At 38.5% G+C, this 21,350-nt stretch overlaps 1 protein-coding gene and 1 long non-coding RNA gene across 3 annotated transcripts in view; one reads left to right on the top strand and one right to left on the bottom strand.

The window, feature by feature from the left end:
• Positions 1–3,946: 3,946 nt before the first annotated feature.
• On the bottom strand, positions 3,947–19,461 carry LOC144302814 (uncharacterized). 2 transcript variants are annotated; one of them, XR_013369867.1, is made up of 3 exons: positions 19,329–19,461; positions 9,508–9,689; positions 3,947–4,264 (listed from the first exon to the last, which is right to left on the bottom strand). It is a non-coding gene; the product is annotated as an uncharacterized LOC144302814 (long non-coding RNA). The 2 variants fall into 2 exon arrangements; XR_013369868.1 differs by lacking the exon at positions 19,329–19,461 and adding an exon at positions 15,998–16,070.
• A 108-nt stretch (positions 19,462–19,569) lies between these two features.
• Positions 19,570–21,350, top strand: part of MNS1 (meiosis specific nuclear structural 1) — a 34,004-nt gene continuing 32,223 nt past the window's right edge. The window contains exons 1-2 of the mRNA XM_077881195.1: positions 19,570–19,684; positions 20,804–21,025. Coding sequence (XP_077737321.1) covers positions 19,682–19,684; positions 20,804–21,025 — 225 coding nt within the window. The 5' untranslated portion in view covers positions 19,570–19,681. The remainder of the gene's footprint in view (positions 19,685–20,803; positions 21,026–21,350) is intronic.

The following is a 21,350-nucleotide window of genomic DNA, read 5'->3' as shown; positions in this document are numbered from 1 at the left end:
GGAACTCATTCATCTATATATTTAGAAGAATGTATAAAATACAACAAAATTGACCATCTAAATAATTTTTAAGTGTACAGTTCAGTGGCATTAGCTATATTCACATTGTTATGCAACCATCACTGCCATCCACCTTCAGAACTCTTTTCATCTTGCAGAGCTGGAAGTCTATGTCTATTAGACAACAACTCCCCACTCCTTCCACCTGCCCTGAGCCCCTGGCAACCACCATTGTACTTTGTCTTTATGATTTTGGTTACTCTAGGTACCTCATGTAAGTGGAATCATACATTGTTTGTCCTTTTGTGACTGTCTTATTTCATTCAGTTTAATATCCTCAAGGTTCTTTCATGTTGAGGCATTTGTCAGTTTCATTCCTCTTTTTAGGACTGAATAATATCTATTGTGTGTATATGCCACATTTTGTTTATTCATTCATTCATCAATGGACACTCCCACCTTTTGGTTATTGTGAATAATGCTGCTTTGAACTTGGGTGTACAGATATCTCTTCAAGACCTTGCTTTCAATTATTTTGGGCATATACTTAGAAGGGGATTGCTGGGTCAAACGATATTCTATTTTTAATTTTTAAGAAAGCACCAAACTTTTCCACAGTGGCTGTACCATTTTACCTTCCCACCATGAGTGCACAAGAGTTCTGATTTCCACATATCTTCCCAAAACTTGTTTCCTGGTTTGGATTCTTTTTTAAATAGTAGTTATCATAATGGGTGTGAGGTGGTATCTCATTGTAGTTTTGATTTGCATTTCTCTAATAATTAGTGATGTTGAACATTTTTTCAAGTGTTTGTTGGCCTTTTGTATTTCTTCTTTGGAGAAATGTCTATTCAAATCATTTGCTCATTTTTAAAATTGGTTGGTATGGTTCTTGTTAAATTGTAGGAGCTCAGGGATCCCTGGGTGGCACAGTGGTTTAGCACCTGCCTTTGGCCCAGGGTGCGATCCTGGAGACCCGGGATCAAATCCCACATCAGGCTCCCGGTGCATGGAGGCTGCTTCTCCCTCTGCCTGTGTCTCTGCCTCTCTCTCTCTCTCTCTCTCTCTCTCTCTGTGACTATCATAAAAAAAAAAATTGTAGGAGCTCTTTATATATTCTAAGTATTAACTCCTTATCAGATATATGATTTGCAAATATTTTCTCCCTTGAAAAGTTACCTTTTCATTCTATTGATTTTTGTCCTATGCACAGAACATTTGTATTTTGATGTAGTCTAGTTTATGTCTTTCTTTCTTTTGTAGCCTGGGCTTTTGATGTCCTTTCCAAGAAATCATTGTCAAGTCCAGTGTCTTGAACATTTTTCTCCTATGTTTTCTTCTAAGAGTTTTATAGTTTTAGCTCTTAGATTTACTTAGGTCTTTGATTCATCTTGAATAATTTTTTCATATGGTATATATGATGTAAGGTAAGGTAAGTTCCAGAGATGTTTCTGGTGTTTGTGAACCACTGTGTTATGCCAGTGATATTTGGCTAGCTCACTTCTTCTCCAAATATCAGATGATCCATTTGTGGCCCAAAAAAACAAACAAACAAAAACAAAACCTAAACTAAAAGGGCCAAGCACAGAGACAAATACGTCTACAAAATGCATATACACTAACTAGATTATGTTACTATTTGAGGGTAATTTAAAACGTGAAATGACTGCTACCCACAGTGATATTTCCATATTTTTTCTTTTTTCACAACTATTGTCCCAGATCTACAGCCCCCTTCCCCAAATCAAGCCTATAAATAAGAATTTAAAAAGAGGTTCTGGGGGCATCTGGGAGGCCCAGGGTCCTGGGATAGAGTCCTACATCAGGCTCCCCATGGGGAGCCTGCTTCTCCTTCTGCCTATATCTCTGCCTCTCTTTCTGTGTCTCTCATGAATAGTTAAATAAAATCTTTAAAAAAATAAACAAATAGAAATAAAAAGAGGTTCTGAGTCAGTTACAGAGCTGCATCTCTGGAAAAAAATAATCCTATTGGGAGACTTACCTGTAACCTAGGCCTCACAGTATGACCACAAATGAAGCTTCTTTAAAGATGAGCTGATGAGCTCACAATCCAAAATTAAAAATATTCAAGGAAATACTTATCAAGCCTGAAAGTCAGCAGAAAAATCAAATATACTTTATATAATAAAATTATCAAATATAATACATTTTGTTTGAACTTACGATTTTAATTCTATCTTTTGTTTCTTCAATACAAAAAATAAGATAAAGTATTTTCTACTTTAATACAATCTATGTTACCCAAGGTTAATTGAGCTAGAAAGTTTTCTGTTAAGGTTACAGGCCCACCTACACCCATTTCCACAAAACAACCAAGTAAGAATATTATTAGAACTAGTGTGATCAAATTAATTGATTAATGGGGGGGGGGCGGGAATCCTTTTTTTCTGAATATAGAAAGAAATTGATAAAATTTAAATTTCTGTTCAGGATGAAAGTTCACAGACAAGGGAATAAAACACCTATAGTGTGAAATTCACTTTACAGTACGTATTCTATAGTTACAGGGTGTATACTGTGTATACAGTGTCTATACTATGCATATACAATATAATCTCATCCTGTTAAAAATCTATGTGCATATATTCTTGTAGTTCATTAAGGTGTTAATAATCATAAGCTCTGCTAATAGAAATATAATGTTTTTTAATATTTATTTATTTATTTATTTATTTATTCATGAGAGACACACAGAGAGAGAGGCAGAGACATAGGCGGAGGCAGAAACAGGCTCTGTGCAAGGAGCCTGATGTGGGACTCGATCTGAGAACTCGAGGATCATGCCTTGAGCTGAAGGCAGATGGTCAACCACTGAGCCACCCAGGCATCCAAGAAATATAATGTTCTTATATGCAGTTATCTATATATTCTCACTTTCCACAATGTACATACACTGACTTTGCAAAAAATAGAAGTAAAAACAAAAAACTATAGCAAATATCATACTTAGATGTGAGATGTGAAACATAGGAGTCAAGGAGACCCCTGCTAGTTCTTCTATTATTTTATTGGAAGTTATAGTCAGTTCAAAAAGGGAAGGGATTCTTTTTTTTTTAAGATTTTATTTATTTATTTGAGAGAGAAAGAGCATGAGTAGGGGGAGAAGCACTGGGAGAGGGAGAAACAGACTCCTCCCCAAGCACAGAGCCTACAAGGGGCTTGATCCCAGGAGCCCAAGATCATGACTCAGCTGAAGTCTAATGCTTAGCCAATTGAGCCACCCAGGTGCCCAAGCAAAGAAAATTTTTTAAATGATATAAGGAAAGAGGGGCCCCGAGGTGGCTCAGTCAGTTAAATGTCTGACTTTGGCTCAGGTCATGGGATCAAGTCCCAAGTTGGGCTCTGTGCTCAGCGGGGGGTCTGCTTCTCCCTCTCCCTCTGCCCCTTCCTACCCCCCCCAAGTTCTTTCTTGCTTGTGCTCTCTCTCTCTCAAATAAATGATCTTTTTAAAAAATGGCATAAGGAAAGAAAAAGATGTTTATGAACATAGAAAACTCAAGAGGATCTACAGAAAAATGATTAAAATTTAAAAAGTAATTCAGGGAGCGCGGCAGGTGTGGCGTTTCCCCAGTGGGTGGGGGACAAGGTGCGGCTCCTGCTACGTTCAGGCACCTGGCGGTGGGTCCGGAAAACGTGAAGGTGTGAGTCCTCCCGCCCTTTTCAGCCCAGACGGAGGCGCGGGCGTCCCGACGGGGGGCGGCGCAGAGCGGGGCCCCGGGCGCCCCAGGAGGGCTCGCAGGAGGGCTGGGGTGCACGGTTGGCCCCGCGCCCTCCCCGACTCTCCCGGTGCAGTGGAAGCGGCGATAGCCAAAGTGCCCAGGCTGCGTGGCCCCGGGCTGTGTTGCTTTTCGCACGTTTTATCATGGACGTTTCCACACAAGCTTAATTTTTTGTTTGTTTGTTTTTTTAATAGTTTCACGTTACACGCAGGGAAATTGAGGCTCACAGAGGCTAAGGAACTCCACAGCTATTGACTTGCATCTTCTATTACTTAATATTGTTTCTTTGAGTTGAAACCATCAATGTGCTCTTTGAGTCACCGTTAGCACCGGTAGTAGGATCAGTAGGGGGATCAAAATCCTAGGAATTGTCCCCACACTGGGATCTGAAAAAAGCGCCTTGGGATATACATGTGTGTGTGTGTTGGGAGTGGGGAGGGCTAGTTCTGAGTAAGGGGCCTTGCTCTGTTTTTGTTTGTTTGTTTGTTTGTTTGGTCTGGTTCTTAGCTTCAGAAAGTCCTAAACTGGAAGGAAGGAGGATAGGAAAAATAATTTAAGTATTTTAGATTCGGTACCTCACCAAAGACTAATCAATGATGACTCAAAGCAGAAGTGCATTTCACTTACAAATAAAGATGCAAGGTTCAAATAAAATACTAGCAATTTGAGCAAGGTAAACCAAGCAGTGTAGTAAAATAAATAAATAAATAAAATGTAATTCAGTAAGACTAGTGGATATAAAGTCATATAAAGAAATAATTTTCATATCTATATAGCAGCAATAAACAAAATTAATTGTAAAAAAGACACATTGCTGGACATCTATTTGCCCCTTCAGATTCATTATCTTTCTCTACACTGGTAGTACCTTGGGATACTGACCTGCAGTAACAGGCTCCCTTGTTCTCTGGCTTCTCATTAGGTTTAGTAAGTGGTAGCACCAGCAGGAGATCCAAGAGAGGATGAAATGAAGATGGGGATTATATTACCTCTTCTCTCTCTCTGTGGGGTTGTTCTTGGCTGGCTGTATACCTCTACAAAGGTCATAACTCCCATCAGAGGGCTCTCTCCACATAGCTATTTCTGTCTTTGGATTCTGGAAAATTGCCTTCTTCCTATCCCTTTAAGTTTAGGAGTAGTATGATTCTCTAACATTACTGCCCCCTAGGTACTGTATAACCCCTGGTAGTTTGCTTAAACTCTGCCCACGTCTTTGTAAATGACCTAATATGAAGGTGCTGTTTCCTATTTGGACCTTCAATGATATAGATATTATTTATGACAGCAACAAAGAATTTAACTGGAAATAAATGAATAGAGGTACTTAGATCCCTATGGACAAAATTTTATTTTATTTATTTATTGGACAAAATTTTAAAGCTTAATTAAAGGACATTTTTAAAAGGCTATTGAGACGTTACCATCCACATACAGACATTGGTTTTTCTCCAAATTGACCATATATTTGATGAAATTTCAAATTCCCAATACCTTTTTTTTTTTTAAGGGACTTGGCCAGGGAAATATAAATTTCTATAAAAGAAAAGAGGGCAAAGAATAGCCAAGAAAAATCTGAAGAACAATAAATCAGGTAAAGCCTTGTTGTTCTACCAGATAGTGAGTATTACTATAAATGTGTAGCAATTAAAACTGAAATTGGTGCATTACAGATCAATAGGGAAAGATAATGGTAATGGGACAATGATTATTCATGTGGACAAAAGCATAATAAAATTATACACCTATCTTACATTATAGAGAATATATGAATACCAGGTGAATTATAGTTGGATCATGAAAACTTTATGATCTCACATTACTAAAAGAGTATTCAAATAAGGCCTAAAACCCCACAGTAGATGCAAAGGAAACATTTGATGAATTTGACTACATTCAATTTTAAAATTCTGTGCATTAAAAGTTATTTTAGAGAAAGTAAAAATATAAGCCATGGCTTGGAGAAAACAAAGTAGACATCCATGTAATAGCATGTAGTAAGCTCACAAACATGTGGATTGAAAAGCTATTTAGGAAGTATGGCTCAGTCTTATTAAACATGCAAAATAATATCACATTTTTAGAGGTATTAAAAGTATAAAGGCAAGCATGGGGATGATAAATGCTATTAAATACAGAATAGTGCTATCTCAGGCGGAAGAAATGAGACCAGAATATGGACAACGGTGCATAAAAATTGCTTCCACAGTTTTTCTTATGTAAGTTTTTTCTTTTTTCTAAGATTTTATTTATTTATTCATGAAAGACACACACACACACACACACACAGAGAAACAGAGACAGGCAGAGGGAGAAGCAGGCTCCCTGCAAGGAGCCTGATGTGGGACTTGATCTTGGATCCCAGGATCATGCCCTGAGCCAAAGGCAGATGCTCAACCACTGAGCCACCCAGGCATCCCAACTTATGTAAGTTTTCTTATGGAAACATGGGTGTTCATATTCTTCTCTATACGTTTATGTTGAAGATATTACTGATGCAAGTGGACATGACACAAAAGTAGAAACTAGATATCAGAAATCAAAGTCCAATAAACCAAAAGTTGTGGGATTTAATTTAAATCTTATAAACTGGGGGATTCCTGGGTGGCGCAGCGGTTTAGCACCTGCCTTTGGCCCAGGGCACGATCCTGTAGACCCGGGATCGAATCCCACGTCGGGCTCCCGGTGCATGGAGCCTGCTTCTCCCTCTGCCTGCGTCTCTGCGTCTCTCTCTCTCTGTGACTATCATACATAAATAAATAAAAAATTTTTTAAAAATCTTATAAACTGTTATATAAGGAAAAAATAGGAAAATATCAGCTTTGTTGAAATGAATAGGCGCATTAAGAGGAAGATAAAATAAAATACTTCCTTATTAACTGGAAGCCAAAACAGATTTTCTTTCTTTCTTTCTTTCTTTCTTTCTTTCTTTCTTTCTTTCTTTCTTTCTTTCTTTCTTTCTTTCTTTTTTTTGGATAGAAAACTAACCAAGATGTTTTTCTACTAATAATTCAATGTTAACCTAAGGTAAAGGCAATGCAGCAGGAAAACAAAAGTAAAACAAAACAAAACAAAACAAAAACAGTGAAATTAGATGAAGTAGATGTAGGTACAACTAGAGTCCATGATCACAGATGTCCTTGAGCATTTCAGAAATTGGTAAAGAATTTCACAAAACCACTCTTGATCATTTTATAAAATTCTGGTAGACTGTCTGCTGAGGTTCTGAATACAGAAAAAAAAAAAGTCAGCACAATGACTATTTTTTAAACGGAAAAGAATGGCTTTGGTATTGTAATATGTCTATCAGGTCAAATTCCTTGCCCAGAAAGCAATTGAAACTTTTGTGAAAGCATTAATTTGCAAATCTTAAAAAATAATGTTGGACTTCAATTCAACATGAGTTGGTGAAGATTAAAATCTGTCAGTTGAATCTAATTTTCTTCTGTGATGGGTCTGTTAAAGGGCAGCGACAGTGTAATTAATTGCTCGAGGCTCAGAAACCCAATTAATCTCTAAGTTGACTTTTATTTCGTAGAATGTTAGTGCTAGAAGAGGCCTCAAGGATTATCTAGCTCACCCTCTTCATTTTATAGAGGAGAAAATAGACATCAAGGAGGTCAAATAACTTGTTCAAGGTCAAAGATACTGTCTGTCTTTGCCAGTGCATTCTGTAAATAGGTTCAGAATTGCATCGTTTAAGCTTTTATGAGTTTCTTTGCTTTGGATCATGAAGTATTATTTGAACACAGGTTTTTCTTATTTCATAAAATACCTGGGAACTCATCTCATGAATGTCTCCTTGCAAAGGTTTCTAAGCCTCTAAGTGTTCAAAATGTGAAGCCTGTTCCATAATGATTTTGCAGTAGTAGAGGAGTTGGACGGGACAGTGTGCTAATCTGCACACCCAACAGGGGAACTCTAGAAACAGAGGAGCAGCCCTCTGTGGACTTGTGGAAAACTAGGGGTCCTAGTTTGGTGGAGGCAGGGACACCGAATCCTGGTGGTACTGTGCAGGCCATGTCATCTCTTAGGGATTGATGTGCTGGCTGCCAAGATTTAAGTAGAAAAAGTGGCCACAGAGTATTTCAGAGAATGTCAGCAGAGTAACAATGATAACAAAGATGACATAGGAGAAGATCACAAGAAATGAGACAGCTGCTGGAAATGTGGGAAGCAGAGTGGCACTCCATGTGTCAATGTAGCAGCCATGGAGGTGCTCTGCTCAATCTCTTTCAGGGAAGTTGCTTCAAGGAAAGCAATTGTCCAAGAACCTCCAGTTGCTGTACACTGAGGTCTGCTGCAGCGTTCATGCTGTGGCCGTACTCTGCCAAAGCTGCTCCCAGCCAATCCCTGAGCATAATCAGGGTATTAGAGCCAGGACTTTTTGGCTCAACATGGAACATCTCTAATGGGAAGGCTTTGCTTGGGGACTCCCTACTGGCCTGGCAGAGACTTTATCAGTTGTGCTGCAGTTTGAAGCTCTTCCTGTTTTCCTCTCTCCTTTTATGGATGGGTGTCAGACCAGTATCAGTTCTGAAGGCTCTCCATGCCTACCTCTACTTGTCCCTCTCCCTTTCTCCTTTATAGACTTTTTCCTAAATAAACCTTTTGATCAGCCAGTTTGGTCTTGGCATCACAGAAGACCCTAGCCAATGCTGAATATAGCAAATTGCCCTGGTCGATGTCAAGGAGGGATTTAAAAAAAATTATTTGAGAAAAAAATTGGGATCCTGCTTTGCTGAGGGGTGGTTTAATAGCAATAGTTTCTGTTTGGTTGTTCTAGTTACGATTATGACAATTTATTAATTGTGCTCCTTCATGATGGCATGCCTTAGGATATATGTGTTATAGCAAAATTTACCTCCAGGGGGAAAATCCATGTTTCATATACTCTAAGGTATACTTTTTTTTTTTTTTTTACTTTAGTCTTTCTGAAATTGGAATGGGTCTTAAAATAAATGGCATGCCACAGTTAAATTGGAGGGATTTTTCCTTTACTGATGAATAAAATACCTTGGCATCCTACCATTGATGGTATCATAGATTCAATAAGAAACATTAGTTCAGTTCAGGTCACCAGATGCCAGGTACTATTATAGATCCTAAAGATCTAAGGAGCTGGATTAGCTTTTATCAGTTATTATTGGGCTGTTTCTTAGATATATCTACCAGGAAAAGAAAGAAAATCCTAAAGAACAGAATTATATGTTAGAGAGGTATACTGTGGATGACCATTTTTATGGGTATATCACTATAGAAATAACTAGAGATCCAAAGAGGTTAAAAAAAAAAAATGTCAGGGGAGGGGTGCCTGGGTGGCTCAGTCTCAAGCATTCAACTCTTGATTTTGGCTCAGGTCATGATCTCAGGGTCATGAGATCAAGCCCAAAGTGAAGCTACCACTCATTGGAAGTCTGCTTCTCTCCCTCTTCCTCTGCCCCTCCCCCTACTTGCACATGTGTGCTCTCTCAAAATGAATAAATAAATCTTGAAAAAATAAGTCAGAGGACACAGGACATATGCTCTTTGTCACTTCTGGCTGTATTCACTCATTTCCTTTTCTTTTCTTTTTTGCTATTTTTACAGCTGATGTTTCCTTATAGGAAACATTACAGGCCAGAGCTAACTTGTTCTGGTTACTCTGTCATTCTCCCAGCAGTATCTTGTATAATGAGTTCTATGTGTTCAACATTCAATGTATTAAACCCCACGTTGATACATGGTCAGAAATCCCGAGTGAAGGACCGAGCAAATCCAGTAAGCTTACCAACAGTCTTCCAGGGACACAGATTAGATGTAAGGATCTGTAGTCTGGATTCCTCATAAATGTATTTCATATCTAAAATTGTATTCTCTGGCATTGACTGCTTCCAAAGTTAGGATTGAAACTTTTGTTTCCTTTCTCTCTCCATGTGGTCTTTATGCTTGGATCACCATATTTCCAAAATCCTAGGAAAGAATAAATGGGGACCATTTTAATATACTACTCCATAGTCTTTGGAAAAATTGGTATAGTTCATGGAAAATACTTCAAACATGTTAGGTTCACTGATTATTTGAAAAAAAATGATTTTGTATGGAATAATGCCCTAGACATTGTGGAAAATATTCCATAAAATGAGAAATTTGGGCAGCCTGGGTGGCCCAGTGGTTTAGCACCGCCTTTGGCCTGGGGTGTGATCCTGGAGACCCGGTATCATGTCCCACGTCCGGCTTCCTGCATGGAGCTTGCTTCTCCCTCTGCCTGTGTCTCTGCCTCTCTCTCTCTCTCTCTCTCTGTGTGTGTCTCTCATGAATAAATGAATAAATAAACTATTTTTTAAAAATGAGAAATTTGTTGTAATAAAAGTTAGAAGCATCTCCTCTCTAAGATTGGGAGAGGCAGTGTGATCTAATTCAGTAGTTTTTAAACTTTTTTGACATTGATCCATAGTAAGAAATACATTTTACATCATGATTCAGTATTTTCTTTTCCTTCTTTCTTTTTTTCATCTTTCTATCTTTCTTATTTGTCATCCACAATTTGAAAAATACTGGACTTTATGAAAGATCATGAGCTGGGGAGGTAGACTTGATATGAAACTCTATCCACAACTAGTCCCTTCCATGAATTTGGCAAGTTGCTGCTTTTAAATCTTGATTTCTTCATATGTACAATGAACTGGTTTGTCCTGATGTTTACAGACCATTATATATGAACTGACTAGCATATAATATATGCTCAATAGATATAAGGCAACAGGAAAATGCTTTCTAAATGTTTTGCACTGCGTTTCCTTATATCCTTTGTCATTTATTACCTCAAGGTAAGGTTGTTACAGATTCTGTTAGCTCTAGAGTAATTGATACAGCCTCTCTTTCTCTCCCCCCACCCCCAACTTCCCTTCTCCGCTTTCCTCCCTTCTTCCCTGTCTCCCTTTTCCTTCTGCTCCATAATTCCTCTCTGTTTTCTGGCAATGCACCAAACAAAGTTGGGTCTTAAGACTATGTAAACAGCCTTGCACCAATACTCCTTTGCCTTGCTTCAGGTGCTCACAACCAGCTTGGGTTCTTTAGCTCTCCCTCCTCAGGATGCTGCCATCTTCATCTGCCATTCCTCCTGAAGACTTACTGTGTCCCTCTTTCTCAACAGGATCTTAGAGTGGGTGCTCAGGTTCTAAGTGCCCAGTCATTCTCCCTTCTTACAAGTCTGCTCAGGTTCTCTGCAAATTACTTCTCCTGGGCCTGACCCTCTATCCCCCAGACATACTCACATTTCTCTAGGTACATAGCTGATGTGCTATTATTTATTTAATCATTTCCTTACCATTGCATATTTGCATTGCTCATCTTTTTTTCTAAATTGGAAAATTCCACAATTAATAAAATAATGCACTTGGTGGTTTAAAATTTTTGGTCTAGCTAATTTTCCATTAGAAAAAAATGCCACAAATTTACCAAATTTGATCAAAGTAGGTACTTTTCCCAAAGTTAAGAAGCGGAAAAAAACCTTTCTAATGATAGTTTACAGATATATCTACTTATATATTAATATGCACACACATATTTTTAAAGATCAAGAAGAGCTTTATAATTCAGAAAGGGACCCTTTCCACTCTTTATAATTAATTAAATATGGTCACCTTTGCTTCACCACTAACCAGATTACAGTCTCTGTGTATCAAATGACAAATTCCTAAGCAATTATTATTTGCTGTTGCATATCCTGTTTTTATATACATGATATGTATGTGCCAATCCCTTATTTTAGTACTAATTTATATCATTTTTCAATTCTGTTCCTATACCTGTTGTGTCTGAACTGGTTTTCTCCTATGCTTAGACTGTGACAAAATGCACAAGAATGGGCAATTGAGGCAATTACCTAGATGAAGGTAATAATTTTTTTCAACTACACGATATTTTATTTTATTAAGTAATCTCCACACAGAACATGGGGCTAAAACTCATGACCGTAACATCAAGAGTCACAGGCTCTACCAACTGAGTCAGCCAGGTGCCCCTGAACTACCATGGTATTTTAGATACAAGTGGCTTTAAAAAAATTGCCAGATAAAATTTTATTTATATTCACAATGAATAAGCATTCTTCCTGTGTAGTGTTCCCCAACCTTGGAAATGCATGTATAACATTTCTACAGTTACTTTCCAGGGTTACTTTGGAATTCACCAAGTAAGCAATTTCCTATTTCCTATAGACTTGGTGAGGATGCAAGAGCAAGGATGAAAAGTAAGAGAGTAAGGAAGGAAGGGACCCACTAATCTAGGTTTAAATGGGACAACAAGCCACTTAGTGGTGTCATTTTCCTCGACCACCTCCACAATAATTATTAAGCTCTTGATCCCATCATCACCTAGTCACTGTGATTCCCAGATTATGGTGGCTGAAATATCCAGGAACAGATTTTATTGTCTTAATGAAACAATCAAATTCAACATATGGAAACTGACTTATACTGAATCAACCAGAAATAGTCACTTCCTAACTGCATATCACAGAGAGACAAAGTAAGAAGGGAAGTTATATACAATGAAACCATTAAATGCAGATTTGCCACAAGGCAAGATGGTAATGCTTGAACATTATGAAGTGCGAAAACTGCACAAACACATTATATTTTAAACACTTAATCTATTTAACAAACTATGTACACTCTTCAACTAAATAAGATGAATTGAGATTCAAGAGGCAGCATCGTACTGGCAAATCTCATCCTAAAGGCATCCATTAATATAAATCAACAGTAGCAATTTGGTTTGATCATTTATTTGCAAGAATCATTAAGGTTTATTAGCATAATTATTCCCTGTGGGATTTCATGTCAAGGAAATGAAAAATGGCATTATCAATATTTAAAAGATAAGTGTGTAATGTTCAGAGTACTTAAACAGTCATCTGCAGGTGGTGTCCAGCTGCAGCAAATTAGATTAGATTTGGGCATTTTTCTGAATGAAAGAAAAATTGCTTTGTTTTAATTGCTTTGTTTTATAAAGCAATACAATTTTGTAAATAATTTCTACTGTATAGTTAGAACTTATAGTATACCTATTAGCATGCCTTATTTCAGATCAGGAGCTATGTTATGTTCAACCCTGTTATAACTACTAGCAAATATTAATCATATAATCCAGCATTTATTATTAGGGAAAGCTCTTTGCCTTCCATATACTAGACCTTTAGTCTAGACCTGTGGGTGAAAAGCTATATTCCAAGGAGAAATGAACCAGAAAATTTCTCCTTCATGCTGGGAGGGCATAAATCCTTCCTCAACAATAAAATAGCTTTTATGATAATAATTCATCAGGAAAAATAATATTTAAATGTAATGACTATTTTTTAAAGTCATACAAAGGAATATTATTTAGTGATAAAAATAAATGAGCTATCAAATTACAAAAAGACATGGAGGATTCTTAAATGCATATGAGTAAGGGAAAGAAGTCAGTCTGAAAAGGCTACATACTGTGTGATTTCAAATGTATGACATTCTGGAAAAGAAAAAAAAAACTATAGAGACAGTAGAAAGATTAGTGGTTTACAGGGGTTTGGAAAGAAGGAGAGAGGGATGCATAGATGGCCCACAGGGGATTTTTTTTTGAGCAATGTAACTATTCTGTATGATACTATAATGGTGATTACATGACATTATGCATTTGTCAAAGCCCATAGACCTGTACAAATAGAGTGAACCTGAATGTCAACTGTGGACTCCAGTTAATGTATCAATGTTGGTTCATCAATAGTAACAAATGTACCAGACTCTCATATGATGCTAATGCCAGAGACTGTGTGAATGTGGAGGGGGGAGAGAACATATCAGAACTCTCTGTAGTCTATCCATTTTTCTGTAAATCTAAAACCATTCTAAAAAAAGCAAACTCTATTAATTAAAAATTTAGTCTATTATTTTCAGGTAAAATCAGCTAATTGTTGCAGTTGTTTAAATTTGTCTTTAATTTGGATGAACATTCAGGCCAAAAATCTTTCTCTCTGACATATCCCCTACTAAATTACATAAATTATTGTAGAATCTTTCTACAATACCCATGTGTGGACTGGAAATAAGAAACTATAACTAAAATTCCCTTTAGAACCAATGGTTCTCAGAGAAGCAAAAAAAATAATGAAATAATAAACACATGTTTGCTACTTTCCAATGCTACATGACATTTCACTATTAGGAATTAAAAAAACCCCACAAACAACAGCAACAACAAAAGCCCATGAATGTTGCATATTTTAGCTCTTTTGTGTATGGCCTGACCTATCCTTACTGTTTCGTTCATTAGTACACAGTGCTCTTATTATAATGCCATTCCTTTAAGGTAGGGGGTCCCTTTACCAGGGTAACAGGGAGTGCAGTGTGGTATTCTTAGACCAAGATTTGAATTCCACTTGTTCAGAATCCTGTTGGTTTTTCAGCATCCCCCCTTCTTGTGATTAAAAGCATGCCAACCATTCCATAAAATTCTTCTTTTCTCTCTTCTTCATAATTTCTGGTCACCTATATAGTTTCACCTTAGTTTATTTATACTAAATGCAAAGCTTTTCCCTCCTCTGACACAACAGATTCCTCATCTGAATTATCCTTTTGAACGTCCTAACACTCAAATTACTGCATTCTAAAAATATTATCAATCCGTCAAAGTATATTTATTAAGTTATACTGCGTTCAGGGCTCTGTGCTAGCCACATTTTAGTAAATTGAGACAATTAGTAGTGCACTTAAACTATTGCTTATGTGTGTGGTGTTCTGAAATGTTATTTGCATGTTTTGAAAAGCAAATGGAGTTGATTGATTTATTTAGCTGCCTAACTACACAGATAATCTATGTATTGATGAGTGAAGTACTTTGTGTATTTGATTATGAGGTAGTTTTTAAGTTACAAATATTTCTTTGAAAAACTAATATATTGGTGTGATTTAGAAATCCATTGCATTTGAGAGGGCTTATATTTAGTTCCTAAGTAACTAAACATTTAATGATCACATTTGTACCCTGTTAATGTTTTTAAGACATTTATATTTATATTTATGTAAGACACCTGTATTTAAGACATTTAAGACATCAACAAATATCATAGTTCAGTAAATAATGTTAACCTGAGTGTATGAATACAACCAAAAAAATCTGTCATTTGGTTGCTAAGCAGTCCATTGGATTGTGTTAGGAGATAAGGGAAATGAAGAAATCATAATGTATCTAGACTTTAGTGGAGATTTTTTTGAGAATTCTCCTAATAAGACCTTATAGAAAGGTATATAACTATTGGTAGCTTATTAGGAAAATTGGTGTATTGGTAACTAGTTGATCATATTGCAGGTTTGCTGATTTAGTTCCCCTCAGAAAGCTACTCCGGTGGTGTATGTCAGGGTTTGTGTTCTTGCAACCTCTTCTACATTCTTATCCTTGAAGTATTTGAAAAAACAAATGGCATGCTTATCCAATTTGTAAATGACATGACTCTGGGAGTTATTAAACATGTTACATGGGTATTGCAGAAATCAAAACCAAGAATTAAAAGTTGTAATCAAGATTCTGAGAGCACAGAGATTAAGGGAAGGGAATTAGCTAGTAGCTTCTAGAAATTAAAGAAGTGAGAAAGGAAACCAGAGGTCTTCTATTCTACCTTCTAATCTATAAAATCAAATATTGATTTAAAAAGGTAATTAATTCTACAAAAAGCTTTCTTTATCTTAATCATTTTCACCCATGAGATTAAACAGAGATGATGGTTTGTTAGGAATTACATTTGACTAACAATAATAATAGAATCCTGAGTGAAGGAGAGGACACAGAGGCTTAGATAAATTAGGAACTTATTCTTTCATACAGCATGAGGAGTTAGGCAGTCCAGGGCTGGTGTGGTAGCTCTGTGGTCGTGAAGAACTGAGCATCCTTCTATTTTTCTGTTCTGTCATCCAGGATCCAGAGCATTATTATCTCATTGACCAGGTGACTGGTGGGGTTTTAGTCATCACATGCTCTTATTTATTTTTAAGATTTTATTTATTTATTTATTTGAATGAGAAAGAGAGAGAGAACGAGAGAATGAGAGAAAGAGCACAAGCAGGGAAGTGGCAAAGAGAGAGGGAGTAGAAGACTCCCCACTGAGCAGGGAGCCCAGTGGTGAGCTTGATGATGAGCTCAGTCCCAGAACCCTGAGATCATGACCCAAGCTGAAGACAGATGCTTAACTGATTGAGCCACCCAGTCGCCCCAGTCTCAGGCTTTTATTAAGGGCAGAGACTCACACATGCTCCTTCTCCTCTGGCAGAAAGGAATTCAACGAAGTCCATTTTGGCTAAAGTTTGAAGAAGAAACCTGAAGAGACAGACATAAAAGCCTGTAAAGGCCAGGTTAAGGGTTTTAGTTTTTTTTTTTTTTTTAAGTAATAAGAAAACAAAGTGAGTACTTACCATTAAGGAAAGTTTTTCCAATTTATGAGCTCCCCACAACTAGTGTTCCAGAACCCACCTACCACTGAGACTGGACAAGAATAACAGAGTAGCCCCTCCTCCCACCAACTGGCTAGCTAGCATGAGCCACAAAGAATAGCCATCGCCTGGCGTGTAGGAGGAGGAACTAGAGTGTGGAGACAGTCTCTGTCGTGCCAGGAAATAGGGAAGGACTTAAGCTAAAGGTGAACCAGGAACATTAAGAGAAGCCTTCTGGAAAATAGCCTGAAGCATAAGCACAAGATAACACTAGAGAAATGTGAAGATAGTGGTGTACTGAAAATAACCAGAGTGACACAAAAGTTCAAAACCAGCTCAACTCCTGACTGCATGGGCTCAACCTCCTGCAGTAGTGTTACAGCAAGAGAAGAGGTGGACTTACTTCAGACCTAAATATGATATGCCTCAGTCTCTACTCTCTTTCATGTCTGGCATTCAATCTAACATTATGAAAATGGCCAAAAATCAAGAAAAACCATTGTTATAAGTGTATAATGGGGGTGCCTGAGTGGCTCAGTTGGTTAAGAGTCTGACTCTTGATTTTGGCTCAGGTCATGATCTCAGGTTGTGAGATGGAGTCCCATATGTCAGGCTCTATGCTGGTGATATATATTTATATCTCAGGCACTTAGCAATGTTCAAAACAAAACAAAACACAACTTCCTGCTGATAACCCAACCAGCAAAATTTTAGTTAGAGGCTACTTTATAAGAAGCTATATATAACTCATGTTTTTTTCTAGAGTTCTCATGAAAGATGCTAGACAAACAGGATTAAATGCTTTCAAAATGTTTTGCACTGTATCCATATGGTCAATTTGACTTTTGTGGTAACTGGGTTTATTTTATTTTTTAAAAGATTTTATTTATTTATTCAAGAGAGGCAGAGACACAGGCAGAGGGAGAAGCAGGATCCATGCAAGGAGCCTAATGTGGGACTTGATCCTTGGACTCCAGGATCACAGCCTGAGCCGAAGGCAGACGCTCAACTGCTGAGCCACCAGGCGACCCGGTAACTGGGTTTAGATGTTATCCCAAAAGACAGAAACCTTGACAATTCTCCCCCCCTCCCCCCCCCACACAAAGTCCTCTTCTAATGCAGAAAAACAATTTGATTCTAAGGTGAAGTCCACAAGCCCAACAAGATTATCTATTTACTGCTAATCTCCTTGCATTTCAGTTTGGGACGTTTCAATTGATCTATCTTCAGGCTCTCACAGTGTTGTCCAGTCTCCTATGAGCTTGTCCAAGGCTTTCTCCATTTGTTACAGTGTTTCTTATTTTTAGAATTTCTTTTGGATTCTTTCAGTTTTTGTTTCTCTGCATTCATTACCCATCTGTTGTACGTTGTCCACATTATCCATCAGATCCTTTAGCACATTAAGCAGTTATTTTATATTACTGTTTAATAATCCTCCAATCTGTGTCATAGCTCAGTCTAGTTCTGACGCTTACTTTGCCTTTCAGACTGAGTTTTTCCTTGCCTTTAGCTTTGCTGTTTTTTTTTGTTGAAAACTGACTGTGGCATATTAGGTAATGAGGATTGAGATAAATAGGGCTTTAATGTGTTTTTTTATTATGTGACTAGGAACTGGGCTGTGTTTAATATTTGCTGTAGCTGTTCATTCTAGAAGTTTTAAATTCCTCTAGTGTTTTTGTTTCCCATTGTCTTTGGATTTCCCTAAAAATTCTTGTTAGTGTGTTTCTGCAGTGTTTCCACCTGTACTCAACTGACACTACACTGAAGCACTGTTGGTTCAGTAGTAAAGTGTGGGAAGAAAAGCATTCTATAATTTTATGATTAAATCTTTTGGTGTCCTTGGGCTGTGACTTTCACAAGTGTTTCTTAACTTCCTCCTCTCTATTTGAGAGAGACAGGAAGTCTGCAGAAGGCTGTGGTCAGAGAACCATCCTTGCCTTGGGATATGGCTTTGATAAAATCTTTTCTTCTAGAATGTAGGCCTTTATTAAGGAGAAGGCTCTGGATATATTTGACAATAATTATTAATCTTATCCCCCTGCTAGAGCCACAGGAGACAAGAGATCTTTCTTGGTTTTTCATGGTGAAAACTTGCTGGAGTTTCTGGAAACAAAATCCATGCAAGTGCTGGGGCCTCCCAAGCCTGCAACCCCCAATAGCTTCACTTACCCTAGCCCCACTCAGTCTCTAGGAATTCATTAAAATTGCCATTCAAGATTTCCTCCTTTATGGTTTCAGAGGCTTCTGTTCTAGGTAAGCAGGTCTCAGATATGAGTCCTTGGATTCACCTCTCCAGATTTCAGGGCTGTTATTTGTCCTGTGACCTCAGTTCTATGATGAGTCCAAGAAAAAGCATTAGTTTTTAGTTTGTTTGGCCTCTTCTGGTAGTAAGGATGGAAGTTGATGACTTCCAAGTTTTTACATTTTGGAGCTAAAACTGGAAGTCCTCTTGGTTATTATTAATCTTTAGGCAGACATATTGCTGCATAAGATGGATTTCAAATTAGATAACACAAACTAAGCCAAGTTCTCAACACCTTTTTTTTTTTTTTTTTTGGTTTGTTTTTAAGGGATCTGTCATTTCTAAAATCAATATATTTGACTAATTTTTCTGATCCGGTCCTATTTTTAAATTCTTCCATTTAAAAATGGACTTTAGGGGATCCCTGGGTGGCTCAGCGGTTTAGCGCCTGCCTTGGGCCCAGGGCCTGATCCTGAAGACCTAGGATCGAGTCCCACATCGGGCTCCCTGCATGGAGCCTGCTTCTCCCTCTGCCTGGGTCTCTGCCTCTCTCTCTCTCTCATGAATAAATAAATACAATCTTAAAAAATAAATAAAAATAAAAATGGACTTTAGCGTCTACTTGCCAGTTAAATAAATCTGATCACATCCCGCCTCCATCTATCTGCTCTCACATTGGTGCTTGGACCATGTATTCCACAGCAGAAGATCCACGTGCCCATACATTTCTTTCTTTTTTTTTTTTTTTTCCCATACATTTCACTACCAAAGTTTACCAACAGCATCCGTTGGGGGTGGCGGTGAAGGCGGCTTCGAACACACTACCCCCAGTGCCTCCCGGTTACCAGCGAGGGGGCCGGTGACCATGCCTCCTGCCGCTCAAGATGAAGCTAGTCATCAACTCACATGGACCGTGTATTGAGGGCACAGGATGCTCTTTTTTTTTAAATTTTATTCGTGAGAGACCCAGCGCCCCACTAAACTGCAAAGAGCTTTGGCAGGACGCGGGATCCGAACTTCCCGCGCGTCTCTTAGATCTGGAGCCGCAGCCTCCCCGCCCTCCTCCCAAAAAGCTCAGTGCCGATTGGCTCCTGCTGCGTCCAATGAGAGGCCGCGCCTGCGCCGGTGGGCCGGGCCCCGCTGGGGGCGGGGGCAGTTGCCAGGAAACGGCGTAAACAGCGGCGCTCCCAGCCGGCCCCGGCTCTGGCCGCGGGAGGTGGTGGCCGCCGGAGCCTGAGCGGGGGACTTTATCTGCCAAGATGGTGAGCCGCTGGTTTGTCCATTGATTTAATTGTAGTATTTGGAGCCAGTCTGCATCTAAAAAAGGGATTCGGAGGTGCCTATTCTGAGCAACAAGTGGGAAACTCGTCAGTTTGCTTTCAGAGGCCTCGTGGGCTATTGTTTCAGCGACGCTAGCGGTGGCTTCCGACCTTTTTCAAATGTTCCTCAGACTCTATTAGATCTGCCCGGTGAAAATCTTGCTTGCCATATTTCTGGGAATTTGGGAAAAGATTAAGAACGTTGAACGAAATAGTGGGGGAAAAAAAAGTTTGGGAGAGAACAAACGAATTAAGCGGCAGCGGTTAGGGCGGCCCGGGTGGCCCTGCGGGTTAGCGCCGCCTTCGGCCCAGGGCCTGACCCTGGGGTCAGGGGATCCGGTCCCGCGTCGGGCTCCCTGCATGGGGCCTGCTTCTCCCTCTGCCTGTGTCTCTGCCTCTCTCTCTGGGTCTCTCATGAATAAATAAAATCTAAAAAAAAAAAAAAAAGTAGCATCGGTTGACTTATTAAATCTGTATTAGGAAAACCTGACCAGCTTCTGAGAGGCACTTTCTGGCCAAGGGTAAGGGAGGCGCTGGGGGGAATGAGGAGAGGAGGCCTTCTCTGTGCTGCGGTTGAGAGCTAGGTCTGTAGAGCTCGACTGCGGGTCTTTGAATCCCAGTATGCTATTTATTTAAGTTTTCGAGGAACCTTGGGTAAAGTTGCTTTTACTTTTCATGTCTCATCTAGAAGATGGGGAGTCATAAGAGAACTTTATAGATATATCAATATATTTATCTACCATGCGTACATTTTTTTATGTTCCATTTCTCTGAATTTAGGAAGGAAGCCAAACGCCCTTTATTACTGTTTCCTATTTTTGTACCTGGAGCTTACAGAGGTATACTTTTTTTTTTTTTTTTTTAAGATTCTATATGTTCACGAGAGGCACAGAGAGCCTGATGTACGGGACTGAATCCCAAGACCCCAGGACCACACACTGAGTCAAACGCACAGGTTCACCCACTGAGCCACCCAGCCATCCATACAGTGGTATACTTTTAAAAATCAGATTTTGGAATACCAAACTATGTGTGCTTTTTTTTTTTTTTCTCCCATTATAGGCTTCTAGAAGGCGAGCCTTGAGCTTCAGTGAAAGGCATCAGAAATTAGTAGATGTAAATTACGGCAAACAATTGCATGTCCAATCACTAAGAAAGATAGAGAATACTATCAAGGACCAGGTGGTGCATCATGAAAATGATGACCGCGTGGAGCGCAAGAGATTCCTCAGATTATTACAGAACGAACAATTTGAGTTGGATATGGAAGAAGCCATTCAAAAGGTACATTGTCTTATTCATTTTGACATTTTTTTTCTTCATTTTCTCCTCGGAAGTGATAAAAACCAACTGCTGATACTGGAATTGAGTAGATAGATAATAGCAGCAAAAGTAAAGGATGCCTCATTGTAGGTCAGCCAGCCCAGTGTAGTGATAAAGAGCTGGGTTTTTGGAGTTAGACTTTTATGACCTTAAATCCTAGTATCGCTGTACCTAAGCAACCTCTGGAACCCTCGGTAAATTGATTTTACTTTTCTGCTTCATCTCTAAAATGAAAATTATAATAGTATTCATTTTGTAGGATTGTTTTAATAAGGAGTTAATACAT

This window comes from Canis aureus, chromosome 32 (assembly GCF_053574225.1).
Source record: "Canis aureus isolate CA01 chromosome 32, VMU_Caureus_v.1.0, whole genome shotgun sequence".
NCBI classification, from domain to species: Eukaryota; Metazoa; Chordata; class Mammalia; order Carnivora; family Canidae; genus Canis; species Canis aureus.
The sequence above is the reverse complement of the archived record's forward strand: the minus strand, read 5'-3'. Positions and strand labels throughout refer to the sequence as shown.